General features: G+C 40.5%; 1 protein-coding gene and 1 long non-coding RNA gene across 2 annotated transcripts in view; one reads left to right on the forward strand and one right to left on the reverse strand.

Annotated features, from left to right (window-relative positions):
• The window catches only part of LOC109955892 (transient receptor potential cation channel subfamily M member 7-like), a gene marked incomplete at its 5' end in the record, with an annotated part of 28,221 nt that extends 19,039 nt beyond the window's left edge, over nt 1-9,182 (forward strand). Inside the window, 10 exons of the mRNA XM_020592480.1 lie at nt 1,803-1,831; nt 2,282-2,335; nt 2,786-2,830; nt 3,048-3,113; nt 3,794-4,077; nt 4,673-4,755; nt 4,853-5,058; nt 6,179-6,230; nt 6,380-6,486; nt 6,655-9,182. Coding sequence (XP_020448136.1) covers nt 1,803-1,831; nt 2,282-2,335; nt 2,786-2,830; nt 3,048-3,113; nt 3,794-4,077; nt 4,673-4,755; nt 4,853-5,058; nt 6,179-6,230; nt 6,380-6,486; nt 6,655-6,767 — 1,039 coding nt within the window. The remainder of the gene's footprint in view (nt 1-1,802; nt 1,832-2,281; nt 2,336-2,785; nt 2,831-3,047; nt 3,114-3,793; nt 4,078-4,672; nt 4,756-4,852; nt 5,059-6,178; nt 6,231-6,379; nt 6,487-6,654) is intronic.
• A 2,198-nt stretch (nt 9,183-11,380) lies between these two features.
• Nucleotides 11,381-15,665, reverse strand: LOC109955871 (uncharacterized). Its single transcript, XR_002274347.1, has 5 exons — nt 15,517-15,665; nt 13,367-13,404; nt 12,725-12,843; nt 12,406-12,508; nt 11,381-12,196 (listed from the first exon to the last, which is right to left on the reverse strand). It is a non-coding gene; the product is annotated as an uncharacterized LOC109955871 (long non-coding RNA).
• Between the last annotated feature and the right edge of the window lie 4,781 nt (nt 15,666-20,446).

Below are 20,446 nucleotides of genomic sequence, written 5' to 3' on the forward strand. Positions count from 1 at the left end.
GTGTTTGTCTTCGACAATTCGGGGTTTTCGGCTTTTTTTTTTTTTTAATATATATATATTTCGAATTTTGTTTGTGTTTTTGTTGTCACCACAGTTTTCTGAAGCCACCATCCAGTATGGATCCAGTATGGATGGTGGCTTCACTTGATAGGACACTTAATATTGGGAAGCAATACAAACAGTGTAGGGAGTCCTCTCCTAGATCTGGACTCACTATACACTGATCGGATCCAGAGGGCCGGACGTATTGACGTTTTGGACAATGAGCTGCAGACCCCACCCACCCAGGCAACAGTCTGTGCCTCTTCCCTCCGGGAAAAGGTACATGAATATAAAGACTCAAACAAACAGACTGAGACACAGCTTCTTCCCCAGAGCTGTGAAATCATTCACCCCCCAACCCCTAGTCTCACACACACACACACACACACACACACAACCTCCCTCCTATGGACATACACAGACAGAACACTGGACCTCTGCAGACACACACACATGCTCACACCTCTTCCTAAAGGCTTGCGATTTGCACTGAACTGCACCTTATAATGTTACTATACTCTTGCTGCTGACCTGATTAGGTCCCATACATCCTTCTTTATTTGTTCATACTTTTATATTGACTTGTATAATTTAGTGTTATGTAAATAATGTGTCTTTTAAGCCGAGAGCTGCCAGAAAAAATTTCGTTGTGCTATGCATAATGACAATAAACTTGACTTGACTATTTGGAGTTAAGATGGGTGTAAAGGTAATCTAGAGGTACCCAAAATTAAACATTAAATGGCTGTAAATGAGCATGCAACGTACAGATGAGACTAAAATAGTTTTTTGTTCGAGCACATCATTGTACTGAAATGAGGTCTTCAAAGAAAAGACCACGGTTCCAACATGGTGGAGGTTCATAGATGTTTTGGGGTTGTTTTGCTGCTTCAGGCACTGTATGTTTGGCATTATGAAATCTGAAGACTACCAACAAATTCTGGGGCCCAATGCAGGGCCCAGTGTCAGGAAGCTGGGTCTCTGTCAGAGGTCATGGGTCTTACAGCAGCACAAGGACCCAAAGCAGATGTCAAAAAGCACCAGAAATGATTTCAGACAGTGAGCTGGAGAGTTCTGAAGTGGTCAGCAATGAGTCTAGATCTAAATCCCATAGATCACCTGTGGAGAGATCTCAGAACAGTAGCAGGGAGAAGGAACCCTTCAAATCTGGGAGACTTGGAGCAGCTGGCAAAAGAAGAGTGGTCCAGAACTCTAGTAGAGAGGTGGAAGAAACTCACTGAGGGTTACAGGAAGTGATTGATTTCAGTTATTTTGTCCAAAGGGTGTGAAACAAAAAATTAAGTCGAGGGTGTCAATAATTCTGTCCAGTCTGTTTTTGGAGTTCTGTGTGGAATGGATCAGATTTGGCTGTTTTCTCTACTTTTTTGTATCGTTCTAATGCAAACAAAAGAAATAAACATAAAAATACCAAAGAATTTGTGATCACAACAATTTTCTGGGAGAAGTGATGCGCTATCTGACAGAAATGCAGGGGTGCCAATATTTTTGGCCATGACCGTAGTATCCACAACCCCTTTAACTTTACAGAGCCTTGTAGACACAGTAGAGGTCAGACCAGTTTACGTCTAATCTAAGTTGAGGTCTAGTGCTAAGTGAAACGCGCTTAAAGCTGGGACACTGCAAATGAATTACACAAGCTCGTACGTAGATTTGTGGGCTACACTGATTCTGTGCGTATGTAATCTCGTGTTTTGTAATGTTTTTCTTTGTCTCTCTCCGTTTGTCTTGCTCTGTGTCAGGCGAGCCCCTGGAAAAGATGCACTAAATGGTAAGAGAGAGTTTCACCACATGATTTAGCTGGGACAGACCCGTTTGAATCAGTTGGTTGAACAGCATTCACATGCACATCATTATCAAAATGACCTTTGTGTTTAATGTGTGCTTGTGTGATGTAATCTGTACTGTAACAAGCACAGTCTCAGAAAATGAGAAGAGAGATGTTGTGGCACTTCCAGGATATTATTGAATTTTTAGGTGGTTTGTTCATGACATAGAAAGGTTGATGACAAGTTGCTGACATTGCATTAGATGATGGTGTAGAAAGGCCAACTGGTTTATACATTATTTTGGAAAAACTCAACTCATTTATAGAAAAGTGATTTTATGGTACATCAGGACCAGGGTGTGAATTTCTGCTGTAATAATCAATGTATATTTGTGTTAAAAAAAAAAAAAGAAAAAAAGATTTTACTGTGCTTTTCTTCTTCTGTGGTGACAGCTGCAGTTTCTCACTACATGCCACGTCAGAGCCACCTGGGACCCCGAAAGGACTGTGAGTGACCCACACTGACTGATTAAACAGTGCAGTCATTTATTAGTGTTGTGTTTTTGTGTGTGTGGGGTTTTTATTTATATTTTTGCTGTGAATACCATCGCTCCAAATTGCAGAAGGAGCTTGTTTCATTCATCGTTTGTCAAGCTAAAATACCAAAACGTTAACTAGTTGTAGTATCTCCACTGTGAGGATTTGTTGTTTTATATCTGGCTTTCTAACGTGAATAACTTCAGGCTGCCCATGAGGCCTCTTTGTGAGCTTCTGTTGTTGTGAAGTAGTACAGTGGCATCTGCTGTACGATGCTGGAACAGCTCAGGGCCTTTTGGTTGAATTCTGTGCCCAGATGATTGTCCAGTGATTAACACTGGCATATTTATCAAATGACATGAAGTACTCCTGTAGAAACTTTTGCCGAAACCTTGACAGTTTTCTTCCTTTTCTCTGTAGCTATTGGCTCCCCTTTCAAGCCCATGGAGAGCTACCAGTACTCAGGTTAGACATGGATTCATACACATGTACTGCATGGAGGAGGCTGTATTCTGTATCATGTTTTCATGTATGGTTTTAGTTGCTAAAATTATGATTATACTATTTTGGCTGTAACTAAAATGCTCAGCATTTCACTGAGAGAAAGAGCAACAAAGCCTGTAAAATATTATTCCTGTGCACTTTGCAGTTGTCTTAATGTGTTTTTGTTTTCCTCCTGTAGCTGTTGAGCGCAACAACTTGATGAGGCTGTCGCAGAGTATCCCCTTCACCCCTGTGCCCCCTAGAGGTAGGTCCGGATCACTGCCTCCCATTGGTCTACTTCATGTTAGGTCTGGGGAAAACACAGCGCAGACACTCCTGAGCATTCACAGACGCCGGCTGGAGAATGATGCAGTATGGAGCCAGTTATAAGATGTGGCTTCTGTGTTGTTTTGCCCTCACACACTTGCTGCTGTTTGCTTCACAGTCACCACAAAGCCACTGATGAACAAAGTATATATACAGTAGGTGCTGTAATGTAAGGTATTACCAGTAATAATAATAATAAACTTTATTTGTGTAGCACTTGTTGCATCCTCTCTACTTTTGGCACAAGGAGCAGTACTTCAGTTTTACCTGTGTTGAGCATGAGGAAGTTATTGTCCATCTCAGAACAGGTCTATCACATAGGTTGCAAGGGATGAGACAGAAGAGAGGATTTATGAAGTGAGTACCATCAATGTAGCATTGCAAAGAGATGTGCTTTTGAATGACTTACCCCATGTCAGTAGTAAATGGAGTTACACTTTAGCCCTTTTCTACACATTGAAGCATACTGAAAGCGCTTTCACACTATTTGCCCGTTAACTCATTTGCCCACACAAGGGTTCACACACCGGCGATATCACCAAGAGCCTCATGAAGTCTGTAATGCTGCATAATATTATTGACTACATATTGCAACTCTGCCACTGTGTGTTCCTTCAGGAGAGCCGGTGACTGTCTACCGCCTGGAGGAGAGCTCCCCCAACACTATCAACAACAGCATGTCTTCCTGGGCCCAGCGAGGCCTCTGTGCTAAAATCGAGTTCCTCAGCAAGGAGGAGATGGGCGGAGGACTCAGGCGGGCCCTCAAGGTGCTCTGCACTTGGTCAGAGTACGACATCCTGAAACCAGGACACCTGTATATAGTCAAGTCTTTCCTTCCTGAAGTGGTCCAAACCTGGCAGAGCATCTATAAGGAGGACACTGTGCTGCACCTTTGTCTCAGGGTAGGGAGGCACAGATGCATCATCTTATCTCATGTGCTGTAACACTGGGCTTAGTACCTCCACAGGAACTGAGATTAAAAGCCTTCAAGTTTATCTTGGCAGCGCTCCATGGATTTAGTTAGATTCAGGTCTGTGTAGATTTGAGCATGGCACCTCAGTGTTGAGGAGCTGCTGAATTGTTTTTACTGATCTCAAACAATCTTGTCATTTTAACTACATAGTGTTACTGTTAAGATCTAGTTGGCAAGTTTTTTTTTCTGCACAATGCTGGTTATTATGATGGAGAGTGAACGATGGGGATATGGTGGATACTCTACAATCTGGCAACCCTAAACTTCAGGATGTATTCGTCATTGTTGAGTACCTGCAGCCTGAAGCAGTATTTATATTTTAAATGGCTCAAGTGACATGATTTAAATACAGGTTTGAGCACTGCTGTAGCTCCATCACTTCCAGGGTGTGGTGGTGTTCTCTGCAGCTTTACAACCTGCCTTGCACTTTCTACCAGAAGTGCACGATAGTGTTTGCTTGTTCAAATACACTCCAATATGTCATAGTGCAGGACCTGAACTGTGGTTTTCCTGTGTCACTGCAGGAAATTCAGCAACAGAGAGCTGCACAGAAGCTGACGTTTGCCTTCAACCAAGTCAGGCCAAAGACAGTTCCTTATTCACCAAGGTAAGCATGCACTCAAGAGGGTTCACAGGGTGAAGACACAGACATGGCACCCTGAAACCTGAGTTGTGTGTGTGTGTGTGTGTGTGTGTGTGTTCAGGTTTCTGGAGGTGTTCCTGCTCTACTGTCACTCTGCTGGACAGTGGTTTGCTATAGAAGAGTGCATCACTGGGGAGTTCAGGAAGTTCAACAACAACAATGGAGATGAGATTGTGCCCACCAACCTCCTGGAGGAAACCATGCTGGCCTTCAGCCACTGGACCTACGAGTACACCCGTGGAGAGCTGCTGGTGCTCGACCTGCAGGGTAAAACACTCGGCACACACTCGGGACACATGATGAGGCCCACATACCGACACAGTGAATCCTTTACACTGCAGCAGCGATGGATAAAACGAGGCTTTCTGACGCACTAAACCAATAGAAAGCAATTGTTTTGAAAATTCATGGCATCTGCTGCTCAAATCTTTGACACTGCATTTGTATGGCTGGAGTAAATCTGAGACCAGGAAGACACAGCCAGATTGTAAGTGGTTTTAATGTTTTTATTATTAATGAAGCTTGTGTTATGAAAAGGGATCACTTTTAACATGACACTACCACTGTTCTTCAATACTGAGGCAGAATGAGAGGTACATGTAGTATTCAAAACCACAGCTGTGACATACTGAGTCTTCACTGGGGTGGCCACATAAAGCGAACCCTCGAAACATCTTGCTGTAATAATTTTGCTTTGAAAGGTCGATACAGTGTCGAGTCGTTGGCTTCGAGCTTAACATCACTACAATGTAGTCAAGTTCATCTGAAGTAGTTTTTTTGTTGCAATGAGAGAGTTGAACCAATTGGGCTTTTTGTTTTTGTTGTAATTGTGAAGTTCACATGGTTATGGCAAGTCATTGAGCTTAGCGAGCGTGCATGTTAGCGCACACACAGCATGTCCACTGGAGTTTTAATGCCAGTGGCTGAAAATACAAGGGTCAACATGTATGGTCATATGCCTACATCATCGTCATTTCTGTCTACATGCTTATAAAGCATGGTCTAACGAATGTATACACTATGGTCACATGGATTCTGTAGGTGCTCGTGTAGACTTGCTTCCATTGTTATGCAGAGGTACATAGTGATATGACCTAGTAGGAAGAGAGAGAGAGAGAGAGAGAGAGAGCACTGTAATGTGTTAAACTGTGTGGAACATTTAACAGGTTTGTTTTTGTTTTTTTAACAACACGTATTCACTTTGCATGTGGAATTAACATGCTGAGCTCAATGGCTTGCCCTGTGGGGATGTAATTTATCTGTTGGTGGTGGCATGTGTTTACATTAATAGTCTTTCTCTATTGACTACACTTAGTCGAGTTGTATTGTTGGGTTTTCTTTTTAATGTCTTTGATAACGAAGCTTGTGTGTGTTTGTACCTCTGTAGGTGTGGGAGAGATTCTGACAGATCCCTCAGTCATAAAGAGCGGAGAGAAGGGGTAAGTACACTCTCCATTAATTCTTCACATCACCTTTTATCATTTAAGTGGCTTCTTGTGACTTAAAAATGAGTTCAGGTTCAACTTTACCAGCTGCCTTTTTGTTGTTGCAATGTTTCCTCTGAACGACTTCTGTGCGACTCCTGCAGATCCTATGATATGGTGTTTGGACCAGCCAACCTGGGCGATGACGCCATCAGGAACTTCCGTGCAAAACACCACTGCAACTCCTGCTGTCGGAAACTCAAACTTCCTGGTGAGAGGTTTTACAGCTGCTGTCTGGTTACACGACTCCTGCACTGGATTACTGCTCAGCTGTGTTCATCTGTACAGGCCACACTCTCTATTTCTACTGATTCTACTGTTTGTGTTCTAATTCTAATCTGTAATGAAGCTGATGTTTTTCCTTTTTTCTTGGTGTCAGATCTGAAGAGGAACGACTATACACCAGACAAGTTGACCTTCCCACAGGACGACCCTCCCAACCCAGGGGGCAGCGTCAAGGAGTTCCGCCAGTCAATGAAACTGATGCTGTGATCAGTGAACGCTCACAATGTGATACTGACGTAGAAGGGCACACCCAGTCAACTGGAAGAATCATAACTGGGTTACCACAGAAAGTAGTGCATGTAGACTGTCCTGTGTTTGTTGGTCTGGCCATCATGCTGTGTCGAACACATTTCAACCATCTTCACCTTTTGTGTTTTACAACATTCACAGGGTGAAAATTTTTTAAGTTTTTTTTACACATTTAGGAATATACATACATATGAACTATCGACGGGTGCAGAGCTTATTTATTCTGAAGAAGTTGCCTTGTTTTAGCAAAAAAGAAGTCTAAGTGCTTTGTACATACATCTGTTACAGCAGCTTCAGAGAAGGCCTGCTGAGATTCAGTCACTGCGACAATGCAGTTTGCAACCACATTTTTATAAATATATAGTCTTGTATCACCAATTTCTGTCTTAGTTAATGAAAAGATATGAATTTGAAATCATGTAAAATATGGGCAGATTGCAATGCAGCTTTTACAGAATAATGTATGTAATTTAGTTGTATTGAAAGTGTGTCCACCAAAATATTGCTAATAGTTTTTATTGTTACAAAGGTACTATTGCTATATCTTTGTCATCTATTGTTTGAGCAAATTACAATCTAGTGTATCTTATAGATACTGTTATCTGGCACCGGCTCAACTGAGTGATGAACTTAAGGCTATTACTGTAAACATTTTGTACCATTTTAAACAAATAAAATATATAAAAAAGAATGCTTTGGCACCAAATCTGAAAAAAATCAGTGTTGCACTACGTGGCCTGATTAACATCAAATGATTGTTTTTTCCCCTACAGCAAGTTGGTAGTCTGTATTTGAAAGGTTTTACTCTTTAGCCTTCTAGACCTGGAATAATCAGCTGATTTGTGGCTGGTTTCTGAATGTGAGAGTTTGGTGCTTTTGTCGTATACAATGTAATAGTGAACTGTGTGTTTTAGACTTGGGTGCAGTAATTAATCAATTTGAGTACATCATCTCAGTCTTGGGGAAATTTTCACAATTTTCTGAGCTTTTATGTAGAAAATAAGTTGTACATATAAACAACATTTAAAATACTTGATTAAGAAAATTATTAGCAGCTCTGCTTTGATAGGTTCTGCCCATATTGAGGTGTGTGGCCATGTTTTCATGCGCCATTATTGCAAGTGCTGGATGTAAAATTTAATTGGAAACTGTTGCTGCTGATGTGTTGAGCCTATCATCAGCAGTGCAGTGACATGCTGGAGATGACAGACTGGTAAATTCCTGAAGCTATGTAGGGGACTGTGGGTCTGGCCTCAGGTCCCTCAGGTGAACAGTAGCTGCTGGTATTTGCCTCCATGGACAATTGCCTCCATTCATGTGCCCCTGACTAACCTGATAGACTGCTCCCCTGTACACCTGTGTGATCATGTGATTGTTGTGCTTAGGACACTGGGCTGATTGTCTACCCTGACTAAACAGAATTGTCACGGGTCCGCAGCAGGGATGTGTGGACAAAAAAAAAAAAATTTCCCCTAACACTGTCACCCCTTTCACGGGGGGCAGAGTTTACCCTGAGCTGGTTCCTGTGCTCTGCAGTAACAGGCTTTCATTTTTATTTTGCCTTGAGTTTGCATTTGTATGTTTTCTTGAGCCTTAAGTCAAATACCAGATAGACAATGGCACTGTAATCACATTGAAACAATATTGTTGGTCAGGTGGTTGGTTCACAAGTGGTTGGACAGACTGGACCTTTCCCCTGGGTGGTGTTTATAAAACGTATAATCATGACTGCATGTTGACAGGTGTGAGGCTTATACACAGACCAAACACAAAACCATGGCTGCACTTACCATTGAATATTGGTATGTTTTTAACTTCATTAACTCTGTTGTCCTGATTAGCACCTGCCACATTCATTTTTAACCAACAGATGCACAGTGCTAAATGGTAAATAAGGCTGTAGTCATAACTTAAGGCCTATGGTGAAAAATAACTTTTTTCAGTTTGTAGCAGTCCTGTCTTTATGCACATAATGTGACTATACAGCTTTACTTTTCCAGTTAAAGTAACATTAAGTTTCAGAATAAGCTGAAGGATCAGGCAGAATAGAGTTTGAGTAGACTAAACACTACTACATATTTTAATTGAACTTATTCATATTGACTGGAAATGCACATTTTCTTTGCATATAACTTTCACTACCTCATAAAGGATTTCTGCAGAATTCAAAACAAACTAAATTCTGAGTTCAGTGAGCCAGTTAGGCACGATGTCAGTAAGACTTTTACAGTAAATGTACACACACAACATGCTTTTATTCATCCTCTAAAGCAGTTATAAATCTGAAGGCTTGCCAGACTTGGCCTTTAGCCTTACATTTTTTCATGTGAATAACTGGACACCTTTTATTTCTCTGAAAACTACCCAAATAAAACGGAGAAACAAATCTTGAACTGGTAATCATTGGATATGATATGAAAATAAGACATCGTTGTTTCTGAGATTATATACTAGTAAAATCATTCAACTTTTACTTAAAGAAAAGTTGTTTAATTTGACTTTTTATTTTTTGCCAGAGTGCACATTCCCCATCTTGGATAAGCAGTAATGGGTAGATCCCAGTATAGAAGAGGAGCAGTGCACGGTGGGAGATGTCAACATGTTCCTGACCGACCCAACTGACCTCTCCTCGGCCGAGCTGGAGATCATGACAGCAGGTGATGCCCAGTGTGCTTATCTTAAAAGTGATTCCAAATCAAAGTACAATCTACCTGTGGTGGAGCAGGAAAAATAATAAATGCAAAATCGTCATGAGAATGTAGGCAGTAGTTCTTATTCTTCTTGTGATGTGTATTGGCGGTTTGCAAGCCAACTTACGGTACATTAACTCCACCTAGTGGGCTGGAGTGTGGAACAATAATAGAAGAGCAGGCAGCAGTGGATGAGCTACTGCGGTTTAGTGTGAATCACACCCGAATCTGATTGGACAGTGACAGTCCAATCACAGAGCAGAGTCAATTTGTCCAATCAGGTGGGTTCTTCAAGCTGGTCTCCGGTGGCGGTTCTGTAAGTTTGTACTGGAGATTCCCGATAGATGACAGATGACATTAGAAAATTGTAGAACCACAGTAAACATTTCCTGTGTTGTGTTCTGTATGTAGGCAGCGCACAGGTGCTTCGCTGTTGACACAGTTGTCCAAATAGATGTTTTCTATTCCAGGTGGGATACTTCATCTAGCGTTAGCCGAATGCTAATGTAGGACATTAGCCGTCCAGTCCTCTTGCTTTGCTTGAGCCTGTCAATTGTCAGGCTAATTGTGAAACCTGCTCAATCTAGGAGAAATCTTAGAGTTGACTTGTAATTTATTCCCAGTTGGATGTGTAGTCTTGTAGATGAAATAACTCCTCTAGTTTTACATGCCCTATTAATGTAAATGTCTTTGATATTTAATACTAATCGTAATAGAAGACGCGGGCCGGTTTGGGCTTCACCGGATCTTCATCAGCATGGAAACTTATAAAGTGTTTGCACCTGTTTGTTTCCGCCCTGATGAAGACCCAGTGAGGTCAAAACCGGTCGGCGTCTTTTTACCGAGATGCCCTGTTACAGGTAAGAGTGCTACATTCAACACGTTACTTAAATAATAATGCAAAGGCATTAGCAGTGAAATATACCTAAATTACCAAAAGTAGTCACTGTGTAGAATAATAGAATGTATTTTACATTGATGTATGTTATTTGGTTATAGTTTCTGGTGCATTATTGTGTTAATCATTTTAATGTTGTACCTGGTAAAGGTGGAGAGAATTTTAATAGTTAAAATTTGAACTTCTGGTGAGTAGCTTGTAAATGTCTCGCCAGAGATTACTGAAGTCTCATGATTAGGCTTATACTGTATTTCCTTTTTATTCATCTAATTCTGAAAAGAAACTATAACCTCAAGTTATCAAATAAATCTAGTGGAGTAAAAAGGTATGGTAAGATGTGAAGAAGCAGAAACTAGAAATAAGTACAGATGCCTCAATTACACTTATGTACAGTGCTTTTTCCAGTTCGATGCTGTTACTTCATTAATGTGACTAGTAAGTATAGGCTGGGAACATTAAGGAAAGATCAGGGGAGTATGGGAGGAGAGGCTTAGATGTGCAAGAAATGTGAATCGATTAGAGAAAACAGTTGTCATTAAAACTCCTGTTTAGCCTCAAAGTGCATCATATAGTGAGAAACCTGGATAAAGAATGCAATAGCTCTTTAATGAATCTTATTTGTGTAAAATGTGCATTTAGTAAGTGCATTTGGTGAGATTGTCAAATTCAATTATATGTTAATTGAGGTCATAGATAAAGGTGGTGTTGTACTGGGCTACACTATATTCAGAGGTGTTCCTAATATTCTGACCATGTATGTCAATGGGCAGGACAGAAGTATACAATTTATACAGTTCAAGCTTCATAAACACAAATCTTAAGGCAGTGTTGCATTGAAGTGCATACAGATGTGCAGTGGTCGTAATGTTATGCCTGATCGGTGTATATCAGTAGGTTAAACAATTCAATAGGTTAAACAGTTCTCTAAATTAGGCTTTATACTAGTAACTCTGCTTTAAAGTCATTTAAAGCTGACAACTTTACAAATTCTACAAGGTTGACTGTAGTATACTTAAACACTGTACATCTTAATTTGATTGCATGTTTCATTGGAATGTCCTCTACGCTTAGGCTATGGGGAAAGACAAAAATAGCCTGTGCACATTCCCTCACAGCGTGCCTGCCTTGAAGCTAAGATGGGCTGGACACAACGGGGAAGCCTTATTCCTGTCAACCCTCATAATGACATTGAGGCGTGTGTTTATGGAATTAAGCACAAGTTGCATTACAGTCATTAAGAAAAATGTTTGAATATTTTATTTGAGGGACCATTTTCCAGCTGTGGACAGTGAAGGACATTTTTCAAGTTTTTATTTTGTGTGGGAGTGAGTTTATTGGTTTGTTTTGGGCTAAGATGGAGCACAGTGAAGAACCAAGACCTGAACCAGAGAGTTAAGTTGTAATAGCTTTATTGAAGAAAAACAGATTTAAATAAAAAAACCCTGTGTTCAACATTTTGTCAGGGCCCTTAAACACTGGGAAATCCCTACTGGTGCAGTCATCAAGGTAGAGTACCTCACATTTTCTCCGGTCATACTAGTTCTCTTGTAGTCCCATGACTGTCTTTATAACACCATGGAGAAAACGTGAGGTACTGTACCTTGACAGCACCAGTAGTAGGGATTTCCCCATCTTATTCAAAACTCCAGCAGCTGGCTTAGCTGGGATGGAGTGGCTGCAAAAAAAAAAGTTTTGTAAAGCTTTTATTTCAATAAATGGTCTATTTATAAAACAAACTCGCCCGTCTCTGTGCATGTCCTCAAGAATGCTGCTGATGATTGTCTGGCCACGGAATGTGCCTGAGGGGGAAAGGAGAAAAAAAGCCCGAGTTTAAAGCATGATATGCTCCAATTTCAAACCATCACATTGATTTTAATAGGTTTGCTTCATTTTGAAGCAAAGGCTTTGAGCAGGCACATTTGTACATGCACAATGGACACTGCAAAAGTTCCAAGTCAACATTATCTATTTTGACAAAATCAGGGAGAGAGAGAAAAAAAAAAGCCACCTTGGGATTCAAGATGTCATCTCACCACATGCTGAAATAGCCGTCTCTGAATTACTGGTGGAAAGTCCGAACAAAAGACCAGATGGGTTCTTCACCATCAAGCCTATAAGGAACATTCACTTCTGTTTACCCTCAATTTATGAAACAGGCCATGCAAATTTGATCTTGAACAGTAATTTAAGTTGTAAAGCACCGCTCTTGTAAAAAGGTTCCACATTTAAGCAACACTAAACTGAAGGAATGTTAAATTTCACTTTGAGAAACTATCCACAGCAATAGGAATTTAATGAAACATTTCCCAGTGGTCTGAACAATTTACCATCTGAATTGTTGTTTGGAGGTTTGTAGTGTGAGCCCACAAGGCTTTGGGTTGTCTTCTTCACTGGGCCGTGTGCCTCAAGTTCTGGAGTTGATGTCCTCAGCAGGTCTTCAGGTGCACTGTATTCAAATACATTGTACAGTGTATAATATGAAGTGTTGAAATAAATAGTTTTACAGTTAAGCCGGCCTTTCATGAAACAATAATGAACCATGTAAATATTGTGTATACATCTTTGTAGAGTATGGTTAGTCCTACTGTTGTGCATATTGCCAAAATACAGCAAGTGAACACGAGTAAAGTACCATCAAGTACTAGTACAGTCTCAATACAATTCTACTTTGAACAAAATGATACAGGAATATTTTAGCAGCTCTGTAGGTTTTGCTTGTACCACAAGGTCTATATTCCAAATTTAGTATGATGCAAACGGATTAGAAAGCCTGTGGCGGTAATTAAAAGCTGGTGAATCCACGTCTAGTGAGATTAGTGTCACCTACCTTTATTCATGAAGAACAAAGACATCCTTCATACAACAATGCAATAAACCACCCCATACACTGCATCCTAAAAATGCCCACCCAGAGAATCTCTGAAGATGGAGAATATTTTATATCACTGTTTCTATTCTGGTGAACTTACCCATCCACAGCTTAATAGAGAAGGGGTGTAGTGTCCATCTGTAAAGATGGAAAATGTAAATGTTGGTCATCTGGAGCATCTTGTGTAGCAAACAGACAGGATCTACATTCTCTGGCCATTGCCACCATGGCCAGAGGATGTAGAACAGGAGTAGAATAAGACAAGCTTGTCACAAATATGTGATTAAAAAAACATTTACAATGAAAATGAAGTGTCTTCATTTGAAGAGCACCTCTGTTTAGTATTTTGTACACATTAACCATTATGGGCACCAGCAGTGAATTAACACGTGGTCTCCCTCTTACTTTGTTTTTACAAGACTCCATTACTTGTAGCTTTATACAAGTCATCCTCCAGTTGGTCTTCTTTTCTGGATACTCATAGATCTTTAGTAATCTAGATTTAGACATGAAGTTCTCTCCATTGTTAGCAGGACACCATTCTTTAACGTCCACTTACTGATAGTTTGTCATTAAATACTGGCATTGCTTCCACTGTCAATAAAACCCGGTATTAATTTAAACAAAACAGGCTTTTCAGGCCGTTCATTAATGGTGACTGGCAGCTGATGGTTCCTCCTCAAACCCCACATTGGACAGAACAGCGCGGGTATTTCACCGAAACAACGGTAACCAATACATGCACAGCTTTCAACAACAGTGTCAAACCCATTTGCACACAACAAAACACATGAACATTGGCGGCCGGTCAGGGTGGCCACAGTATATACTAGTAAGGTTAGACACGCTATCGTTTTCCCTGTAATGTACTGTACATTTACACAGAAGATCGCACAAATACGGTGACATGCTATCATTAGTGATGGCCGATGAGGCCTTGTTGAAGCTTCGACACAGTGTTCACACCAATGGTTCATGACTCGAGGCCTCAATGACACAGTGCTCCAGTAGGACATCTAGTGGTCAAGACATTGAAGTGCAGTCAAGACGTCGCTTACTGGTTCATGGATTGGGATTTGATTCACCATGCACATTCCTGTTCCACTACACTACATGGTTGTATGGTTTCAAGCTGACACAATAAAATATAAAATAAACATGGACACATGTTGAAACCCATGTTTCTTATGTGGCACGTCTGACTGTAGCCCTATATGCTCCTCACTTATATTTTGTGTTAAGAAAACATTTAAATGGTGCTGCTACATTCATGAGATGTGCTCTACAGATTCAGACAGATGTCATTTTCATATGGGGCTGGTGCAAATACAGATTATAGTATGGGGTTCATTGGTAAAGAGGTTCATGGGTATGTGGGTAAAGAGGGTGTGCTTGGGTAACTTTGAGTGTTTTTTGAGAAATAACAGTATATCCACAGTTTTCAGACACAAGTGGTTTCTCCTTTTACAGACTATTTAGTTTCATTTAAATGAGCAAGACTGAATATATTATTATCCCCGATCCAGCTGCGGTTGTATCCAGTTTAGGTGCTTCAGCCTCCTCACTCACAGATAAAACCTTGGAGTGATATTTGATAGTGGCTTTAATTTTGATAAACAGATCAGGTCCGTGGTTAAAACCAGCTTTTTTCACCTGAGACTTTTAACGAAGGTGAAGCCTTTTTTATCGCGTGCAGACTTAGAAAAAGCCATCCACGCTTTTATCACTTCACGACTAGACTACTCTAATGCCCTCTATGTTAATCGGTCCAAAACGCTGCGGCTCGGCTGCTGTCGAACACTCCCAGGTATATGCCCACATCTCCCAGGTATATGCCCACATCACCCAGGTATGCCCACATCACCCAGGTATATGCCCACATCACCCCCGTCCTTCTCTCCCTACACTGGTTGCCAGTACAGTGCAGAGTTGAGTTTAAGATGTTGCTATCTGTCTTTAAGGCTATATATGGCCTCGGGCCACCGTACCTGTCGGATCTGCTTTCTATCTATGCTCCTCGACGCACCCTGGGATCAAACCCGCGCACGCTGCACCTTAACCACTAGCCTACCAGGAACGGCTTAACCACAAAAGGGAACCAATTCGAGGGAACACGCCTGGCTCGCCTTCAGCCTGAAAGGCTTCTTGCTAGCGGAGTTTTGTTGAGGATACACGTTAACATTAAATCTCGCTAACGCTAGACAAAGTAGCCTACATGAACTCGAAACGTCATTTATTCCGCTGCTTTACCTCAGTAACAGCTATGCATCTGCACACACACAGAACGCTGCACATTAAAATGTAGTTGTAAAAGATGTACAGAAGGTCAGCCTCATCATCTGTCAGCCAGTTCACCGTCTGTCCTTCCATGCACGCTGTTGTCGTGCTGCCTTGTAAACTCCACCCACTGACAGGTGGCTGTAACGAGCTCATCAGTGTCATTCACTTCACCTGTCAGTGGCCAGGGCGCGTTGTGTGCGCGCGCGCGACTCAGAGAGCAGAGGAGAATTGTAAACGCGCGACCATGTAGAGACAGAAATGACATACCGTTGTGTAAATAAGATAAATAGCATAAGGCTATTTGTTTAATAAAAGAACAAGGTACACATCTGGGTCTACAGGCTTGGTATCAGGGTGCTGCTCTCTGCTTGTACTGTATAGTGGTTTGTTAACGGGGGGGGCCATGAGAGGCAGTGAGAATTAGAAATCCCTCTCAAGATGTTGATCTCATTCAGACATTCAGCTCATTGCTTGACAGGCTGTCCATTTATGTATCTGACTGATATTTTTGCAGACTCACAGCATAGTAGCAATTTGTGTTAATTTAAGGTAGGGTCTTCTAATGATAGTTTTCCATGTTTCTCTCTCTGACTAAAATTCGGTTTGATAACATTTGCAGCTGGCAAATCTTTTTTTTCCAGTTGGGATTCACAACATTATTAATGCAGTGTTGTAAGTTTGTTTATTCTTTCACCTTTCAGTTCGCTTTGGGGCTTTTACTTGTGAACAGGTCGGCGGGAAGGGTTCAGAGGTCCTAGGGTCAAAGGTTACAGCTCATACAAGACTAACTAGTGAATTTGTACAACCAAAGAAATCTATTTTGTGGTTCAGGAATAATACATATTACTTTTCATTTAAGAAGCTGATTCACTGTATTGTGCTTTTTGTCCTTGACAGATTGAATGTGCTAAAACCACCAGACACGAATGAAGCACATTAGGTATGGAAAACCAAAAAGGCCAAGTTGTTTGCACATTGTGTGTCAATGTGTAAAAATTTGACATATTGTTAACCCGTAAAGTACATGTCAACATAATAATCTAAATATACCTTTGTATATATCTGTCTGGAAAACTGCAACTAAACTGTGTGTGTATATTTTTTTGTATTTTAAGCACTTTATTGTTTCTTTTCCTAATGCTTTTCTTGTTTGCACATTTTTTTGTTTTTGTTCTCTGTCTTGTTTACTCGTTTACTCATTGCCTTACAGAAGAACAATGTACATGCACATTGAGAGCCGTTGGGCCAACACACCTGGCCAGTAAAGCTGATTCTGATAATCCTGTCACACAGACCATTTCTGTTATATCTCTGCATTTCAGCCTACATCAGAGCCAGACTATACTTCCACTGAGGGACTGTAGGATAGTGAGTACTGAGATGGTGTGTCTGTGTGTCATTTATACTCCACTCATGCTCTGGGACTGGGAGCCTGCCATGTATTCCTTGATCAGAAACTCATCCTTTCACATTTGTGTTGTATTACTCCCACAGACGGCGTGGAGGTGTCAGTGGATGGTCAGTTGGTCCACTCCAAGCCTGAGATAGGAGTATTTCCTGATACTGGACAGCTTAGCATGTTTGTGAGATAGATATTTACTATTTTTTTTAAAGAGAAATTTTACTGTCAAATGTCATAAAAGAATCCTCTGCTTTAATGGATTGCTGGTAAATTGTTTATGAAAACACCTGTTCATATTTAGTGTTTGAACAACAAAACCAGCTAATTACGTTTTCCTTAAGCGATAATTAACTATTCAAACTAAAACACAGTGTTCAGCATTTAACAGAGTCATTCTAAATAGTAGTGGTAAACCAGTACTTTCCATGAGACATAACTGTTACTTGTGGTCTGGTTTCCATGCAAACAGTCTTTAGCGGAACTTTATTTTCGTTTCTGTTTTGCTATTACATAGTTCCCAGAAACGCAAAGGAGGAATTACCAACATTTTATCTCGAGTCCCCATCCATTGATGTGAAATGGACACATGCATAAGCAGAGACAATTTTATTACATCCAATTGAACTTTCGTTTCTTTTTTTTTCTTTTTTTAAATAAACAAGTCTAAGAGTCTATAGCTATGCTACCAGTTTGTGAGACTGTAGGCACAGCGATGACAATGCTAACATGCTGGTGTTGGTTTTGGAGGTATTTACCAAAGAACTAGAAGTGCTGGAAAAGTACTCAGATCCCTTACTTTAAAAGTTACACTACACAACAGTGTAAAAACTCTGTTATAAATAAAAGTCCTGCATTCAAAAGGTTACTTAAGTAAAAGTACAAAAAGCATCAAAACATACTTAAAGTACTAAAAGTTAAAGTATTCATTGTGAGGACTAGCACATTTAACATTCATGTATATCATTGTACCTCACATTTAATGTTGCAGCTCTGTAAAGGTAGAGCTAATGTTAATTACCTTAAAGTCTATACAGGCAAGTGTAGCGTCCAGAGTCTCTGTGGGTAGTGATCAGAGTTGACAGTAAAGGCTGCGCGTGCGCCACAATGAACATTCATTCACCTCAGGCCAGTGAATCAGTCAGACTTCCTGAACTGTTCCCGCTCACATGTCCCACTTGTTTCCTATAGATAAAATATATCATATCTGAAAAAGCATGGAAACCCATAGCCTCCCGTTAATGTTCACATATTTAAAGCACTAAAATAGGGTATATTTTATATTCTCATTATGGGTTTTTATATTTTGAATTGCCATCGTGAGAGTAACTATAGCTTTTAAATAAAACGAATGGAGTTCAAAAGTACAATCTATGAAATAGAACAGTAATTGTACCTAGTTACTTGTCAGCAGTGGAGACTCCACTGTGAAATTAGAAATGTTATGTTTTTTTGTTTGTTTTGGATTGTTCAGAGTACCAGGCTACCCCTTATCACATCCACACTGTCCTGTGTGGGGGGGAAAGTGCAGTAACCTGATGAAATGATTGATATCTGGATGAACGTTGGCGTCTCTGTTGCTGTGTTGCTCAGGCCTGAGGTCAGATAGTTTAACCTGTTCTTTCAGCAGACTGATGAGCATGTGACATGCAGTAAGCTGCATGTCTGGTCCTGAAAACACTCAACTGGCAATTGTTGCTCAAGTGAGAATCTGTGGCAGCAGGAGAGCGTGTAGGATTCATTCAGATCGGACTTGTTAATCAGGATAAATAACAGTCAACTGAGCTCTGTGGCAGGGAGCAATAAGCTAAATCAGATACATAGACATTTGTTAATAGGGTCAGTGTGTTGTTGGTCTTCTCTGGGGATTTGCAGCAGCAGATGTATCCTTTAAAGGGACAGATATTAATCAGCTTAACTTTTGAATATGAAAAGCATATTTTCTGCCTATAAACTTGTTTTGAAGCTGGGGTCACCATCCATGTAAAGAGACAATAACAAGAGATTTGTCTGCTGTTTGCGATACTCTGCTGGGGTTCCACCAGTAAACTAAAACAGGAAACACAGATACCCACATCAGAGGGTGATCATGAGTCTCAGTTTCACAAAGTGTGAATGACGTGTTAACCATAGGTTGACCATAAAGAAGAAATACCCGATATAGGACAGTGATGACGAGTATGAAAAAGGACACACACACACACACACAGTGTATTTTTGGCTCATTTGTAATGGACAAGTTTGTGACTTAATCTTCACTGTATGTCTGTGAAACAGTTTGTTCAATTCAGCTGCTAAAGACTAGGTCTGCCGGTGTGTAGGCTGCTGTGGCCCGGGTTCAATTCAGAGTTGCGTCAGGGAGAGTATCTGGCGTAAAACGTCTGCAAAAATTCAACCATGCGAATAGTCAGTGTGGAAACCCCTTAATGGGGAGAGCCGAAAGTGACAGACAGACCTTGTGTCTTATCAGTGAAAGTTTTTTTTTTAAATAAAATCTTTAGTTATTTTACCCTCAAGACTTTTCTCCGGTGCATTTTCAGTTTGTGTTAATGTTCGAGTGTTTTCCCCATACATGGCAGCTAGCAGCCAAAGCACGAGTTGTTAGGTTAACTTACAACTAATCCAGCAGAGCAAAACTCAAAATTTTTGTTTTAAAATAGCCTTACTGTTTTAATTTGTATATAGCTTAATCCATTTGTTACAAGTACAGTTTGACAGGTCGGGTGGAGCTTTTGAACTGATGGTCATGTCTGTATAAACCTGAGGGTCTTACTGTAAACTACAGAATCATCCACTGAGGTCGTGTGACAGGGTGTGTGCATGTGTGCATTGAGGATGAAGGGTGCGTTTCTGTAGATAGTGTGCCGATTGTTGTGTAAACAGAGCAAGCAAAGAGGACATGATTTGACAGCCTAAGCTTTTTTCCGCTTTTAAACCGATAGTCCTTTTTGTTTTGTTTTTTTAAGTTAGGATGCAGCAGCTTTTAGCCTTGCGTGTTGTGAACATGGTCTCCGCTGTACCTGAGCTCTCTGATCAGAGCTCGACATCAAGTCTGAACAGCTACAGACTTTTAGGGGAAACCAAGAAATTGTAAAGGTGACATCACTGTGCTGAAAACAAAATGGGCTTTGCTGCACTCAATCGTAAGAATCACACCATGTTTTTTTTTTTTCTTCATTTATTACAAAAACAGTGACAAATAAATAGGGAAAAACAATGTAAAAATATAATGTTTAAGACATCTTTGGAGGGAATTCATACGAATATGTTTAAGTCGTTTGGTCACCAGTTTACTAGGTTGATGAGATATTTTCTTAAAACATTTTATAGCACCTTTGTGTGGTTATCAGCACTGCATATGACGGCACCGCTGAGCACATAAGTCAGACATTTCACATCAATGTAGGACAGACTTAATGAAACAATTTGAATAGCCATGGATTGCTGGGAAAAGGGCTACTGCCGTTTCATTTCATATAAATATAATTTATTAATTTATAC

This window comes from Monopterus albus, unplaced genomic scaffold, assembly GCF_001952655.1.
Source record: "Monopterus albus unplaced genomic scaffold, M_albus_1.0 scaffold17.1, whole genome shotgun sequence".
NCBI classification, from domain to species: Eukaryota; Metazoa; Chordata; class Actinopteri; order Synbranchiformes; family Synbranchidae; genus Monopterus; species Monopterus albus.